At 36.1% G+C, this 16,064-nt stretch overlaps 1 protein-coding gene across 2 annotated transcripts in view; it reads right to left on the reverse strand.

The window, feature by feature from the left end:
• The window catches only part of cntnap3 (contactin associated protein family member 3), a 106,459-nt gene that overhangs the window by 12,422 nt on the left and 77,973 nt on the right, over positions 1-16,064 (reverse strand). For both annotated transcript variants that reach the window (XM_016671518.1, XM_016671517.1), the window contains exons 18-21: positions 11,915-12,133; positions 5,015-5,254; positions 3,322-3,546; positions 1,355-1,491 (exon numbers count right to left, since the gene is read on the reverse strand). In XM_016671518.1, coding sequence (XP_016527004.1) covers positions 1,355-1,491; positions 3,322-3,546; positions 5,015-5,254; positions 11,915-12,133 — 821 coding nt within the window. The remainder of the gene's footprint in view (positions 1-1,354; positions 1,492-3,321; positions 3,547-5,014; positions 5,255-11,914; positions 12,134-16,064) is intronic.

Here is a 16,064-nt window from a genome sequence, read left to right on the forward strand (position 1 = left end):
CATCACGTTTTAACAAGACACTATCACGTTTTAACAAAATATGTATCACATTTAAACAAGATACGCATCACGTTTACACAAGATACGTATCACGACATAACGTGATAGCGCTTGATTTTTTTCCCCCCTGCGTGATAGCAATCCGCTTCCGTAGAAAACATACTTGTTCAAGAAAATAAATATTTTGTAGCGATTATACAGCGACCAGATGTCTGCATTAAGAACAAGAGATACAAAAAGTCATATGGAGAAGAAAGAAATCCATAGAAATCTTAACAATATTTCATGTTTATTATGAAAAATAAACACCAACATAAATTTAGATCGCTATTTTCTTTAAAGAAATGTAATTTCGTCTTGGAGAATGAAAAAAAAAAATGTTTGTTTACCAAATCCTCTGTGCCTCCCACCGAACCACCCACACAATATATAATTTCAGCTAAGAGTATTTTATTATTCTCCACTTTAAAAAAGACATCACTAATATCTTTGTGAGGTAAACATCTTATTTTGCATAATATAAAGGTCAGAAACATGCATTAATGATAAACTACCTCCTCTCTCTCACATGCATAGGCTTCATGTATAAAACATATTTTAATGTCTTACGTTTTAAAGAATTCTTTACAAAAGTTTTAATTTAACAATCTCTGATGTTGCAGGTATATTAAATGGTGTGTTTTCCTCTAGTCGCATTTGTGAAAGGTCAAAATGTGGATTTTCATTTTTTTCTCCAACAATAAAGTGAAACTCTTGTCTCGTTGCCATGGAGACCACATCATATATTTTCTCGTCTCATCTCGTCTGAATGCCTTATAGCACTCCAACTCCACACTAATGATGAAGCTGATAGCAACAATTAAGCCTGTGGTTCAGTTTGCTGGGTGAGACAGAAACGCACCGAGCTTCGACTGGTTTTATTCTGTATATTAAAAACAGATGCAAATTGTAATCATGCTCCATTTTTTTTTATCAAACTTGACATTTTAAGACAACCTTTCAGTGGAGGGTTATTCACCAGAAAATGACAATAGTTTATCGGTGTGTGCAGATCATTAAAGAGATCAGAGCTACGGGGCAAAGCTGCCAGTAGCACTGGTTCTACTGGTAGGTTATTTCACCTTTAATTGGGAAAAATGTCTGGTTATAAGTGACCAACAGATTCCTTAATGTTCATGAACATTAAGGAATTATTGACTTAAAACAAACTACTATGTTTTGCTGAAAAGTTACTTGTAAGTTAGTTTTGTCTTATTTTAAGCGTCATATGACATTTGCATTAGAAACCAAACCAAAACTCCTCGGTAGGATGTTGTGTTTTTGCAGATTAAGCCTCTCCTGAGTGCACCGCTACCTGCACAGACACCGTGTGTGTCATTCTCCTGATGGTAATGCTGTGCAGCTGCCCATTGGCCAGGTTCCTTGCGCTGCTGCTCCTCAACACGTCAGCGTCTCGGTTGCCCTCCAGCTTGTATCTCACCTCCAGCTTATCTGAACACACAAAAAAAGTTTATTTTTTTCCTCCTCAATTTAAACTTGTTGGTGAAAATAGCCTCGTCTTTGTTCTTTAATCTCTTCACCTCTGTCTGGAGATGCCCTTTTCACCTCAGCAATGAATCAGAACGATGAGCATCTGAGGTAATAACGCTTTTCAGCTAAGAGGATTAGTTGTAAGTCCCCATTTATGAAATAACTCTACATCTAATTAATTTTTTATAATATTGAGAGAATTAGGAGTGAACTCAATGGAAGAATCATTTCTGGAGGCTTTAAGATTAGAAAGGATGAATTGCACCTTGTCCTTGTAATGCGCACATGTTTACTTTATTACAATTTTTATTATGATTAATCCCATTACAAACAGTTCAGGATTAAGATTTACTGAAGTTTTTCTTCACAGTTTAGAGAGAAGAAATCACTGTTTGTCACAGCGAAGGGAAAAAATGGAGGAAATGTTTTGTCCTGGATAAAAAATGGTTAAAAACGGTGCAGAGGAAGTGGAAAAAAAGCGCTTAGGGATTTACATGGACACTTTCTATTAAAAGCCTTTACCTGGTGAATCCGCGGCCGGCGCAGAACCTTAATGCCCTGCTTCCTATTAGCTTTCTGAGCCATTAGGACCAGGGAAAGAATCTATTTAAAGCTAATCTAGGTGCAAAGTGCCAATTTTCCAAGACTCCTGGATGCTGAAAATGTAATTCTAAGTTCAAAGTTTTACTACTTCAACTCTTAAAAGGCACAACTTAATTATCCAACAAAGTTTGTGGCTGTTTTATTCAACATTTCCCTGATCTATCACCTATTAGCAGCAGAACAATGTCCCATTTCTGCAGCACTGTTTACGACGTCTCTGATAAAAGCACAACATAACAGGTGGTGAAGCTGTACTGATGAAAACCAGCAGGGGTTAATGAGGTAAACCCAGATGGGGGGGAAGATCTGAAAGATTCCTGAGGAAATAACAAGAGTGCAGAAAGAGGGTAAGACATTAAAGGAGGAGATGAGGAAACTTGAGTGGGAGAAAAGGAGAGGAAGCTGAGAAATTCAGAAAATCAGCTGTTGGACGACGAGCATCTTATGATGAAAAGGATCCAAAGATTTACCCACTAAAATCAGATTTTATTTAGACATAAATATAACATCACAAAAACTAATTCCTACCAAGTAGTTTTGGTCTAGTTTTTAGTACAATGTATTCGAGTCTATTAGTACATTGAAATAAGACCAAAAAAAACTGAAATACTTGTTCAATTGGCATTCACTTATAACATGAGGAAAATGTCCTGTTATGAGTGAAATACGGTAATCTGCCACTGCAACTAACACCTTTTCATCAAGGTTAAGGAATTACTGACTTAAACAAGCTGCTATATTTTGCTGAAAAGTCACTATTAAGTTAGTTTAGTCTTTTTTCCAAGTGCACTGATTGCAGTTTTCTGGCTGATCGCAGATTACTGATTTTTAAAAAGCCTGATCTGCCGATTCTGATTTTGGCCTATATCAAGTTTTTTTTCTCTGAAATGTTGCTCAATATAGCAAGAAAGCCACTGAGTTGACAACAGTGGGGTATCAACTGCAAACATGCAGACATGACCTGGTGGGCCGGTCGGGTCAATCAAACCTCTCACTGCAGAGCAAAAGAGGACAGTGGACCATTTTTCAACCTTTGCTGAGGTAGATCGGCTTCACATGTAAGAATCGGCCGATAAATGTTCTCTCAAAATTAAAAAAACTGTTGCACCCTTACTACCAATTTCCAGAGGAAACTAGACCAAAACTCCTTGGTAACATTTAGTGTTTTTGCAGAGGAAGCTTTCTCACCATGTTTGTTGATGAGCACAGCCAGGAACTCTCTGTAGTAAGAGCCGACGTAAAGCAGCAGAGCCGGGCTCTGAGCCGTCCTGAAACCCATGGAGATGTTTTCTCCTCTCAGCGTCGTGTCGGAGTAGATGGAGGACGGCAGAGCGCTGCTGTTTCTGGTCAACTCGTACGGCTCCTTGAAGGTGTATCTGACCGACGTTCCAGGTTTGAAAGTGGCTGACAGCTCTACAAGGGAAACAGATTATAATCCATCACTGTTGGCGAGAAGAAAATTGTCTTGAAACTCTGGCAGTGACTGAACCTGCTGAACCCAAACAGAGTTCACTGTGGCGGCACTTTTCTTCTGAAACAGGATTATGATTCACTAAACCTTTGATTTCATGTGGTATCCAAATGCTTTCAAATGAGTGTTAAGTGTTGCAAACACAGAAAAAGGTATTGTGGAAATATGTAGAAGCTTAACCTTTAAAACACCCACACACTGAAGCTGAGAACAAAACCTGTCATGGTTTAAAAACATGAAACACTGCTCAAGTTTTCCTCATGATTTATAACACACAACGTTTACTATCCTTTCAAACAACGTGGGAGAGCCCAGAAGTTGACTTCACACTTCTAATTAGGTTATTTGATGTAAATAGAGAAAGCTGTGGGTCACTTTTAAGAAAACATGTCAAATGTAGTGTTTCCTTGTGTGACATCATGGGAAAACCAGCCAAAATAACAAAACCAGTCAGTTTTATCCTTGGTTCCAACTTCCAGGAAGCTCAATTATTTCTTCACATTTAATTTTAACAAAAACAAACAGATGTAGTTTCAAAAAATATGCTAACATGAAACTTTCTTATCCACAGCAAGTGCAAAGGAAATGAAAGATGCCTTCTGTGCTGGAGACATTTTACAGGAACGTAACAAGCTACAAATATTCACACAATTAATCTAAATGTTGATTCACAGATTAGTTTCTAATATTCTTTTGATTTTCTGTTGAATTGTACACAATGAATATCAGAAGACTCTTGGAAATGTTTTAATGTGATTAAGAGTTTATATTTTAACCAGAGTCTTGTGAGAGTTAGTGTGGCTGAAGTATTTCCTCCAATATGAGTATCTGAGTTGTTTTCAAACTCAATGTTCCTTATTGATCAACAAAAGTTAAAGCCTTCAGCTGTAATCAGAGCAGCTCAGGGCATCGAGAAGAGTTCAGATATCTGCATAAGATGTGAATAATTATCCAATAGATAAGATTTTTCCAGATTTATCCACTTAACTAAATAAACAGATTTAAAAAGAATGTGTTTGAGCCCCTTTAAAGGCTTTAGTTTTCTAAAGAATTTAATAAAATGGTTGAGTTTTTCTGATTTGCGTTGCTTCAGGTTGCAGTGTGAACGTAGCCAAAATGTCCTGGTGCAAAATACTTTAAAATATAAAAAGCAGTAATTTAAAAAATTAAAAAATAAATAAAAATGTTGATTCACAGATTAACAAAACAAATAAAAAGACGCTGACTCAAATACAATAACCTCAGGACAAGCTTTAAAAATAATTTAAATTAAAACTGAATTTGTCACTTATGGCAACTAACTGGTGTTTTATTTGTTTTGGTTTTGTTCCAGTTAGAAAGCAGACCAATATGTGTTTATAGCTTCATGTTTTAGACATTTATTCCCAGTTTTATTTAACATGGTCTCACCTGTCTGGCAGAAGACTCCAGTGTAAGCCGACAGGCTGCAGTCGCAGTGGAAGCCAGTGGCTCTCTCCACACAGCGGCCCTGGTTCTGGCACAGCGAGCCGTAGCTGCTGCAGTGACCCGGGCAGCCTGGCTGAACGCCGGGCGTCATCTCTGCCCTCTCCTCCAGGTCCAGAGTAACACCGTTCAGCTGCAGAGCGCGGATGCAGCCTCTGAAACCCCTCTGCCTGGACGCCGTGCCTCCTGCAAACACCGGAGGAGAGAAGCCGGTGTAAGTGGCTCAGCCGTGTGAAATTGGAAAATAAGGACAAAAGCACGTTTGAGCTACTTTTCCCGTCTGTCATCTTTGCTCAAGAGTCTCAATTATTGCTACCTGAGCTGAAAAGCCTGAATTTTTCTTCCCCTGTGGTTTTCTATTTATTCCACCTGACATTTACAACAAACCCACATGTCACATCAGCTCCTCCAGAAGCATCAAATTGTCAAATATAAACACAGAAATAGCAGCAGGCTGTAGGTGGAAAGGTGCATTCAAAGACAACACTAATCTGCTTTCGTTACGTCTGTCTATCGCATCTTTTCAGCTGCAGACGGGTTCATCAGGAGAATGGAAACCACCAAGAATTCATGCCTTCTGCTTTTTTACCAGTTCGACACATTTTCTACAACATTTCTGTTTCCCTCTAACAATTGTTTACATTTGTTTCAGAACTGACACAAATCATTAAGCACATTTTCAAACTTGACAAACTTCATGCTAACACTGACTGCATCTAAAGGCTCATATTTTTAAGTGGAAAATAACAGATTAATGGTCCTAACAATAATGAAAATGTTCTACTTTGCAGAACTTAATGAAAAATAGACTTATGATAAGAAAATAGGACAATAATGCTTTCAATTAGTGCAGTTTTGCCATTCACTGCAAAATCACAAAACATTAAGGTGTTTTTGTCTCGTTTCTAGTCCAAAACACAAAACTAACTTACAAGTAACTTTTCTGCAAGATAAAAGAGCTTGTTTTAAATCTGTAATTCTTCATACCTGCAGATTATTTCATTTATAACATTGTGTCTTGTTATAAGTGAAATTATTTGTCTGTGATCTAGACCTTTTTCATTACCTTACATTTCATTATTTGTAAATTTATTTTATTTTATTTCAAGTGTACTAAAACATACTTGGTATGATTTTGTGTTTTGTTCTTGAAACAAAAATGATTATTTTTACTTTGTTGAAAAGGTTAAACTGCTATAGATGAGCTAGTAAGATAGCTTACATAAAAACAAACATTTAATTCACAAAAATGTATTTATATACAAGCTTCTTGCTGGTTACAACTGTAAACATTTAAGTGTTTAAAGTAAATATTTAAGCAACCAATGTTTTAAAAGCATGTTTCATTTACTTCTTTATTTGCTTTTCTGAAATAAGACCAATAAAAAGGTCAACTTTATCTGGAAAGGGGGAAGTTATGACAAATAGACATTAATAAAACCAGCAGTTTCCACCAGTGTATTATAAGCCTGGCGGCCCACCATGCTTTACTAGCCTCGCCGCCAGGCTAAGCGTTGCTTGTTTGCGTTTCAAGGGGAAAAAAATTGCCTTAAAAAAATAAAAATAAAAAATAAAAAAAGCCAGGCTGCAAGCGTCTCTGTTACTCTGAGCATTTCACTAGCAGAGCAGATTTATCCTTAAGGATAGGTTTATAATAGATAGGTTTCTAGTTTATGCATTTAAAGCCGACAGCGCGTGAACTAACCACACAGCTGGCGCCTCTGCGCTTTGCCTCGCGCGCTGCCGCTGCTTTACCTCAGCGCGAATCTCGCGCGCGCCTCCTTTCACTGAAACTGGACACAGGCTGACCTGTATGGATATTTACATCAACTTACTGTGAGGAATTATGATCCTCTGGAGAAACTCTAGGTAAGAGTTTAAAACCCGCCGCGTTAGCTCTGGCTGCGCAGCTCAATGTGAACCGCAGGAATAACTTGTAGCGAATTCAGAGGCGCGTTGTGGAGCGGTGAGAATGATTTATTTTTGTGAACGAACAGTTATATGCGGTGTTTACATCTCAACACGCTGCCCAGCGTGTGGCTCTGTGTCTGTCTTCCCTGTAAAGTTTATGTCTGTGGTCCCGGTTGGCCGGAGAGTTAGTGGATAACGAGCAGCGCTAACCTGATCATGCAGGTTCAGCCCGTTGAGGAGCTTTAACGCTCTCTCCTCGGAGTCACGCATCACGCTGATTTTATATTATTTTAGTATTATTTTTAGTATTATTTTTCCGGTTACACGATGCATCAAACCATATCAAATGCGTTGTAAACTTAGAGTTAATGCGCGCGGCCGCACAGAGATCGGAGAAACTCGTCCCATAAACTCGACCAACCAGAATAGTTTCTGTGACAATTAAAAACTCAACAGACACGAAATGGAAGAGCTACTAAAGCCAAATCTCCCATTTGTTGCGCATCTCTGCACAGTGCAGCGGATTTACTCATTGTGCAGGGCCGGTCCAAGGCTGCATGAGGCCTTGCGCAGACTTTGACTTAGGGGCCCCTCTAGCTGCTAAAATCATCAGCACCTCTAACAGCTTCTGTGTTAGAGTTAGTGAAATATGGCAGAAGGGAGTAGTTTAATTGGCCAGCCTAAAAAGCAATAAGATATAATCGCAGTTTACTAATTTGTATTTGTAAATTCAAAGATTAAACTCACAGCATCAGATTGTTGCTATGATAACAAAACAATCTAACTATGAATATTGTTCTTTGAAGTTTTACAAAGTAAACTTGCCAGCTCCTTAAAATCTTCCATTTAAATGTTAAACAATTTAAAATCTTTTAATTTAATCTTTTTAATGAAATTGAATCAAGTTTAACAGCATTGATAATCTCAATAAATAAGTGTTACATTTGTTAAATTTGTTGTTTTTAGACTAGTTGCAGGTTTAAATAGCATTCCACTGGAGATCTTTTTCTGTAACATATAATTACACAGTAATAATTTGATATTTTCCGTCAACTTAACATCTTTAAATACAAAAACACGATAGACCGCCGGTGGACCGCCTCGACGCCCCCACCACTGGGCTTAGCAAGTTTTCTGGAGGAAACCCTGAACAGGTATAAAAATCACAGTAACATGTACATAAGTCCAACTCTGATGAGAGAAGGATGTGTGAGAATTTCACAGGTGAACAATTTATGATCCAAGAAGAGAAGCTCAGTTACTGTCCATGAGTTTATGATGGGAAAGTGCACCCATCCACCTGCTCTGGAGCACAAAACTGGAGTGAAACTGAAAAGAAAAAAGAAAGAGTAAGCAAAACAAAGGCCAAAGTATCAACAGTTACCCTTCAAAAGCAAACAACCTCCACCTGCAGATTTAGAAAGTATAAAACTGAGGAATGAACTGAGTGGAAATCAATGGAAGGAAAAAAAAAACTCATGTTTTGCTCAGAGCAAAACATGAGTCACTAAAGCGACAAAATATCCACAACAGCGAACAGATTGTTGAGCCAAATCTACTTGGTGAGGGTTAAAGTAACTTGTTTCGCTAAAAACAGTAAGCACAGTTTTAGAAAAAAAGTTTCATAAGACTTGCTTTAAGTTTTAAATGTAAATGCTGCTTAAAATGTTTGAAATGTTGTCAACTTCAGATAATGACAAAAATAATCAAGTAGCAAAAGGTTAAGACCTAAACTATTCATACCCCACATGAACCTGGATTTATGATGATTATCAACAAACACTGAGTTTTTATTTGAAAATTATTTAACAGAAAGGTCTTTAACAGCACTACAGCAAAGAAACTTCTTAAACTGTATTTCCTGGGAAGCTGTTTGATTGTTTCCACAAGAATTTTAATTATTATTTTTTTTAGGTTAGCTCAGAGTTACTGAGGTCTGGACTGAGACTTGGCAGCTCCAAAACATAAACATCACAGTTTCAGTCAGAAAAAGAAGCAGCTTATAAAAGTTAAAATTAATTTTAGCCAAAAACAGCAGGTGCTTGGAAACAAACAGGCTTTACCAAAAAACAGGCTGAAGAGAAAAGCAGAAGATACATTTTTACCTCATACATGCAGCCAGACATAATTACAGCTGGATACGATAAGTAGAAGCAGCACATTTAACAAATTATCACATGAGAGCATAAGTTTTAATCAGCACAAGTTTGACTAAAAGTTTGTTTAAATGTGTGAATAAAACATTTATTTGGATGTTTTCTTCCTGCTAAAACAAAGATGAGATAAAAAGACATTTAAAGATTAGATTAGACATTTACCATTAAGGATGTCAAGTCACTTACTACTACTAATAAACATATTACTTTTGCTGGATAAAGCTTACAAATAATAAAGAAATACAAAATCAAATAATGCAACACATCACATGAAAACTCATTTATATACATTTTTATTTTTCATTTGTTACAAAAGGAAAGTAAAGCTTAAAAAAATTAAATATGAAAGCTGACATTCATATAGCTTACCTACAATAGCATCTAGTAGTGTGCAATAACAGCAAAACTGTCAAATTTTAAAACTGTATTTTTGATATTTTAAACCAAAAATGATAGTGTTTTAATCGAAACAAGGTTCAACAATCAAACCAAAGTCAGAGTAATGTTGCAGATCCAGATTTTGCTCCTTTATTTCTAGTCTGAGGAAAACGTGCAGCACTAAATATTTATTAGAAAGGTTTACTGGAGGTTGAAAAGAGAAGTTAACATTTCACCATGCAGGCCTAAACGTCTCTGTGTCCATTAAAATGTTCTACAGGAATACAAGCTGCTCTAAACCCGCTAAAGGCAGAATTATGGCTCATGAATGTGAATGCATACAATTCATGCCTGGTTGAGCATTAATATGGGTTATAAATATGTAAACACTGAGCTCTAAATGCTGCAATAAAACCCCAAAAAACATCTCAATCAACTTGATATCCAGACAAATTTTCTCTCAAAGCAGATCTGATGAAGTCGTTAAATTGTCGTTTTTTAGGCTGCTGATGGCAACCTGCAGAATGTCCTATAAATACTTTAATATTCCTCCATAATTTCACTGCTGCTCGCTTGTCCAATTTCACTGTTTGGTCCTTTTGCTTCAAGTTTGGATTCACTGATAAGAAGTGATGCCCAAAATATTTACTGATTGATTAAAACTGATAATGAATGATGGATTTTCATTACATTTCGCTCCAAATCTATCAGCAGGATTGGGGAGCTCATGCAGAAAGTGAAATGAACTGAGATAACCTGCAGTCCTCGTAAACCATGCAGCATCTCAGCGTCTTTGTATGGAATTTACATAACCATAAAAATACTGTAAACAACACGCAGGCTCCGATTTGTTTACATCCTGATGCGGTTTCCAGGCGGTAGGTTTTACTGCTGATCTGCTTGCACAGCTAATGAATCTGGATGTCATTTAGCAATCAGAAAGCTTCACCTCAGCACTTTCCTATTCACTGCGAACAGCTTCTGCTGCAAGCCAAACCACAGAAAAGCTCTGTACTATTAACAGGCTTAAACAGCACCGTCAAACAAAAAGATTCAACTCCCCAAGAAACATTTATAATCCTTTCAGAAACTTCTCTTTTTGGCTTGATATTGTTGGCTCGATAGAAATAAAAGAAAATCAGATTTTTCATCATAATGTCTTGCTTTGAGAAACCTTTAAAAATAAGTTTAAAAACTTATAGGCTTTGGTAAATAAAAATCAACAGTAGTGAGTGATGTTGCAGCTGCATGACAAGGTGGTAAATTGTTCTCGTAGTTTTTGACCAAAAATATGAGGACCAAATTAGTAAAAGAGCAATAAAAATTATAATTCTTTTCTGATGGAATTTAAATCTTTATGCAGATCAATTTTTTAAAACAAAATTTTAAAATGACTTTTCTACCGTTTCTTCAACTGGTAAAATCTAACATCCGTTTTTTACGGTAATCTTTGTCCACTAATGAAGGCACACAGACACCACACAAAAAGTTTAACAGAAGACAATTTAAAAGGGAACATAAAAACAGAGAAGAAAGTAACCCTGTCATGATAATTGTGCTTTTTTCTTTATTTTCCTTAAAATTTTATCATGTACTATGGGAAAGGGGGTTCTGTTTGTTTTTTTTTCTTCTTTTTTTTAGTTTTATTGTTCAATTTTTCTTTTCTTTGTAGAAAAAAAGGGCTGAAACTGCTGGATTGTAATTTTGTAATTTTTCTTTTTGTGCAATGTTTCATCAGTATTGTATTGAGTGCATTGATTAGTATGTGTGTACAGTGAGATGTGTATTGTATATTTTTTTTGCCTTCCTTTGTCTCTAATAAATAAAATTATCATATACTCACTAATAATGTAAAATTTGTAATCATTGTAGATACAAAACATAAAAAATTGTTTTGCACAATTGGGTTATCATAAGACAGACCCGCAGTTCCTGACTTTTGGGCTGAATGCGTTACATTTGAGTGAAAGTAGGTCAATGTTTGTGGTTCGAGTTACTCCAAACCTAAGATGAATGGAAAAAAGTTATTAGATGTAAATTTACCTCATATTTTTTTTGTTTGCCTGTAAAACATCTTGCTCTCTAAGATGTAAAAGTGTCCATTTGCATCAACCACCTATGAGGTCAGGGGTCAAACAAAATCCTTCAGAGGGTCAGGAATGGCCTCAGGGCTGCACTTTGAACAACCCTGATCAATGATTACATTAAAGCATATAGACCAAATTAAAGATAGTTTCAAAAGTAGTGAATAAAGAAAACCATTGAGTTTTTCCCGTAACTAAAAATCCTGTTAAATAAAATAGACTTAAATCAAACTGAATAGGAAAACATCTCAGTATGCAGGAAGCCTGAGAGGACAAAAGACATTTGCCTGTAAATTAATAGAATCAACGCTCCTCACCAATGAACAGCTGGCTGTTGAGCTGCAGGTGGACGTGTCCGTCAGCCGGCGCCTCCTGCGTCGCCACAGGCAGGTTGTCCAGTCGAAGCGACGCCTCCTTGATGTTTCGCTCGGCTCGGACTCGATGCCATCGGTTGTCATTCAACGGGACTGTCGACTCGACTTGAACTTCCAGTGGGCCATTACCAACGTCGAAGGAGAAAACCACCCGAGCAGACGCTTGATAAAGAAAAAAACGGACAGAAATATCAGACAGAATCTGTTATTTGGTTCTACAGAACGTCTTACTGCTTGAAGAAGTTGAACATAATCAAAGTAATCATGATGAGAAGTCAAACATTTGACATGTCAGCTTCATGTCTTACTCTAAAGAACAATCAGCCTTTTGTTTATTCAAACAGCAAACATCAATCTCAGTTAATGACAATTGGACTTCTGGGTTAAATCTCCATGATTCTGCTAAGAGGCAGATGGTTCTTTCCAAATACAGTTGGAATCAAGCCTCACTCATGTTTCCATATGGTTCCCTGTGCACGTCTGAAATGAGCCAATGCAATGAACGGGGAATTGAGACAGGAGCTGCAACATCCAGTGTAGAAAGACAAACAAGCAGACAGGGACAGCGTTGGCCTCTCTGGAATGAAATTTAATTACTCTATCACAACAAAACAACAATAAAGCCAACATGGCATCTCACTAAGCAGAGTGGGAACAGTCCTCAAAGGATAGCAAACAAAAGAAGACCAATTTGGGGCCATGAGCTGATTACATAAAAAATAAATAAATAAAAAAACACGTCTCATTTTTCCAGCCTGCCGTAATATTTGCCATATACTGCCAAGTTTAGCAGATCTGTTGGGATAAAGGAAGAAAAATGAGCAGGTAGTGAAAACGAAACCAGCTTTTAAACTTTTTCCCTGTGGCATTTCACATTAATATGCATGACTTAATTTCTGAACTTATTTGTTTTGGTTTCTTTACTTGTGTCAATTAATTGGGTTGTTATCAACACCTGGTGAAAATTTCATATCAACAGCATCTTTAGTATGGCAGCCATTTGTACAGTAGTAAAAAACAACAATAAATTGGTTTATTAGTCTGAATGTTCATTTCTCAAAGTCATATTTTCACCTTATTATTCCTATTTTTATTAATCCAAACTAAATATTTAATTAAAAAGTCAGATATTTAGTTTAGAACACAATATTTAGCTTTCAAACTAAATATTTATTTCCTAACTAAATGTTTAAGTTGGAACTAAGTTTATTTTGAAAACTAAACATTTACTTCAAAATGAAAGATTAGGACTCAATAATTATTTTGTAGTTTGTAAATATTTAGTTTTAACAAACATACAAATATATAATTTGATACATACAAATATATAATTTGAAGTAGTTTAAACTGAAACTACTTCAATATAAATAAATATTTATTTTAAAAATAAATATTTAGTTTGGAAGCTAAAAATTTAGTTTCAAACTAAATGTTTAACTCTGAGTTAAATATTTTGAAAACTAAATATCGAGTTCCAAATTAAATATATACTTGGGAAGTAAATGTCGAATTTTCAAAGTAAACGTTTATCTTCCTAACTAAATATTAAATTTGAAAGTTAAATCTTTAGTTTGTAACATAAATATTTGTCTTGTGAATTAAATATTTAGTTTGGAACTCTGACATTTATGAAAATAGGAAAATATGACAGAAAAATGAACAGTTACATTTATTCTTCATGACAGGCTAATTAAACCAAATTAATGCTTTTTTTTTCACTGTGTAGTTTAGATAAACGTTTACTATGAGAATTGTGACGTATTCAAGACTCATTTAACCCGTTGTATGTCCATTAAAATAAGACGAAGAAACTCAGTTAAATAGAAGTGAGAATAGGAAAGTGAACTGGCAATAATGATTTTTAAAAAGTGCAGAAGAAAGATTATGCTGTCTAAATCTCAATCTAATCTTATTTGAATACTTAAAGTATAATTTAAGTGTTCATAATGTGAAAAATTGCATTTTTCATCCATTAGACTTAAAGCAGAAGCTGAATCTAATCTGTGCTGCTGAGTTTTCCTCTGCAGTCAGATTTCAGGACCACGGCCAGCTCCCCAGCCATCCTGCCCAGTTCCAGCACCACGGACAGCTCCGCTCGGCTACAAGTCTTTATTTACTTCCTCCAGGGTGTCTGCTGCACTCTATTTGTTTCCCCTATCAAAAGGGAGAAGATTTAAGAGAGTGCAGAGGAAGCGGAGCGCCATCCCTCATGTTTTGCTGCTGGAAGTTGGGGATGTATTGCTTTGGGAGCGCAGAACAAGATGAAAAAAATACCCCGGCATCCAGCGGTAACTTCATTTAGAAATTTGTTCCTTGGCCCCAGCTACAATGTTACGGAGCAATCTGCTGGTGATGAAGAGGGAGGGGTTGGTATACAGAGGTGGAACAGCCAGACAGACAATGATTTCCCCTGAGAGGGATGTTAGGGAGTTGGTTTCCCTCAGCTGGATTTTTCTTCTTCTTCTGTTTGTCCTTTAAAGTCAACGACTTCCTCCAAAGTGGAACAAAAACATCTGCAAAATCTAACCCAAGCAACCCCCCCCATCCAAAAAAAAAAAAAAAACAACAGCCAAACCATAACTGAAAAAAAGAATCTGCCACACAAGCCTGTCGAAGTGACACACCTTTACCATAAACCTGAGACATTTTGCACTAAAACACATAAAAAAGGCTGTCAGGTAACACTGTACATCTTCTTATATGCTGACATTTGCAGTTGAATATACTTTTTATTCCCTGCTTGCTACTTTCCCACTTTGTCCTCTCCGTGAAATCCATCTTTGTCTACTTTTCTGGCAGTTTAACATTTCGTTTTATCTCATATTAACATGTCTAAAGCTACATTTAAATCGGTTACTATCTCTTTTGCAGCTTTTCCTTTTGTCTTTGGTGTATCAGTGGAATAATCAGTAATTAAAAATACTAATTGTTGTCACTATTAGTAGTGCAATTCTTAGAAGGTTGGTATTTATGTAGCTTATTATTAAACTCACAAGAACAAGATGGGATGAGATTTTAAAATTACTTTAAAAAAAACTTCAAAGATCAAATTTAGGCTGCCAAAAGTTATTCATCCTGCGTTTTTTACTTATTTCTGACACGAACTCAAACTGAAATCTTTCTTTTTCCAAATTCCTTGTATGTCTTCACATCTTTGTATATTGTTTTGACTAAGCATGGTCTGCAATACAACATTTACCATTTCGCAGCTACTAATGATAGCATACCTGCAGCCAACGGTCGTCATAGCGACTCTTTCTGCCTCCTTCGACACCTGAACAACTTGCAATGCTATTTTTCATGTTTGGTCTGTCAGACTTTGGATTAAAATAAAATCTAATTTGTGAAATATTACATGAGCTTGACTTTTTCAGATGAGTAAAGCATGATATTTATTCAGATGTTAAACTTATAAATAAATTTCTTCACAGTTCGGTTCCACCACTGCTAAAATACTTAAAAAATTTACAGTTAGTAAATAATCAAAATGGTACTTGTGTTTTGAATAATTTTTCTTTTATTCTTCTTTTTTACAGTTTTAATTAGAAAGGTTTACTGTAAATTGTACTACTTTTAGCTATGCATTGAAGTCTGTCATAAATCAAAAGTCATGTATTTTGTTTTGCATTTTAATTAAAATCTTTTTAGTCTCCTCCATCAACCTGCCAGGTGATTAGAGGTTAAATTTGGCTCTGGCATATTTTCACAACGTATTCATGTTGATCAATATGTATTGTCCCCTTTATAAAAATCAATCTAAAGTTATTGTTCCTACTGGAAACACAAAATGCTCCCAAACAAATGATTTAAGAGTCGTTTGGGCATCTTCAATTAGAACTTCAGAGTTTTATTCAGTTGTCTCAGCCTTCTGGTTTCTCTCCCAGCTGTAGTCAGTCTCTACTCTTAAGTGTAAACTGTAACGACAGGATGGACTTCTTACCTGAATCTGTCACCATGGTAACTCATGTTGCTTTGGAGCAGGTTAGGTTTCAGGATAAGAGATAAAAACAAAGAAAGTACTGTCTATTTTCGTTTTTCAATCAATCAATGAAAAACGTAAAGAAAAAATGAAAAATGCTTCAATGCACAACCG

The sequence above is a fragment of the Poecilia formosa genome, unplaced genomic scaffold (assembly GCF_000485575.1).
Source record: "Poecilia formosa unplaced genomic scaffold, Poecilia_formosa-5.1.2 Scaffold45, whole genome shotgun sequence".
In the NCBI taxonomy this organism is placed as follows: Eukaryota; Metazoa; Chordata; class Actinopteri; order Cyprinodontiformes; family Poeciliidae; genus Poecilia; species Poecilia formosa.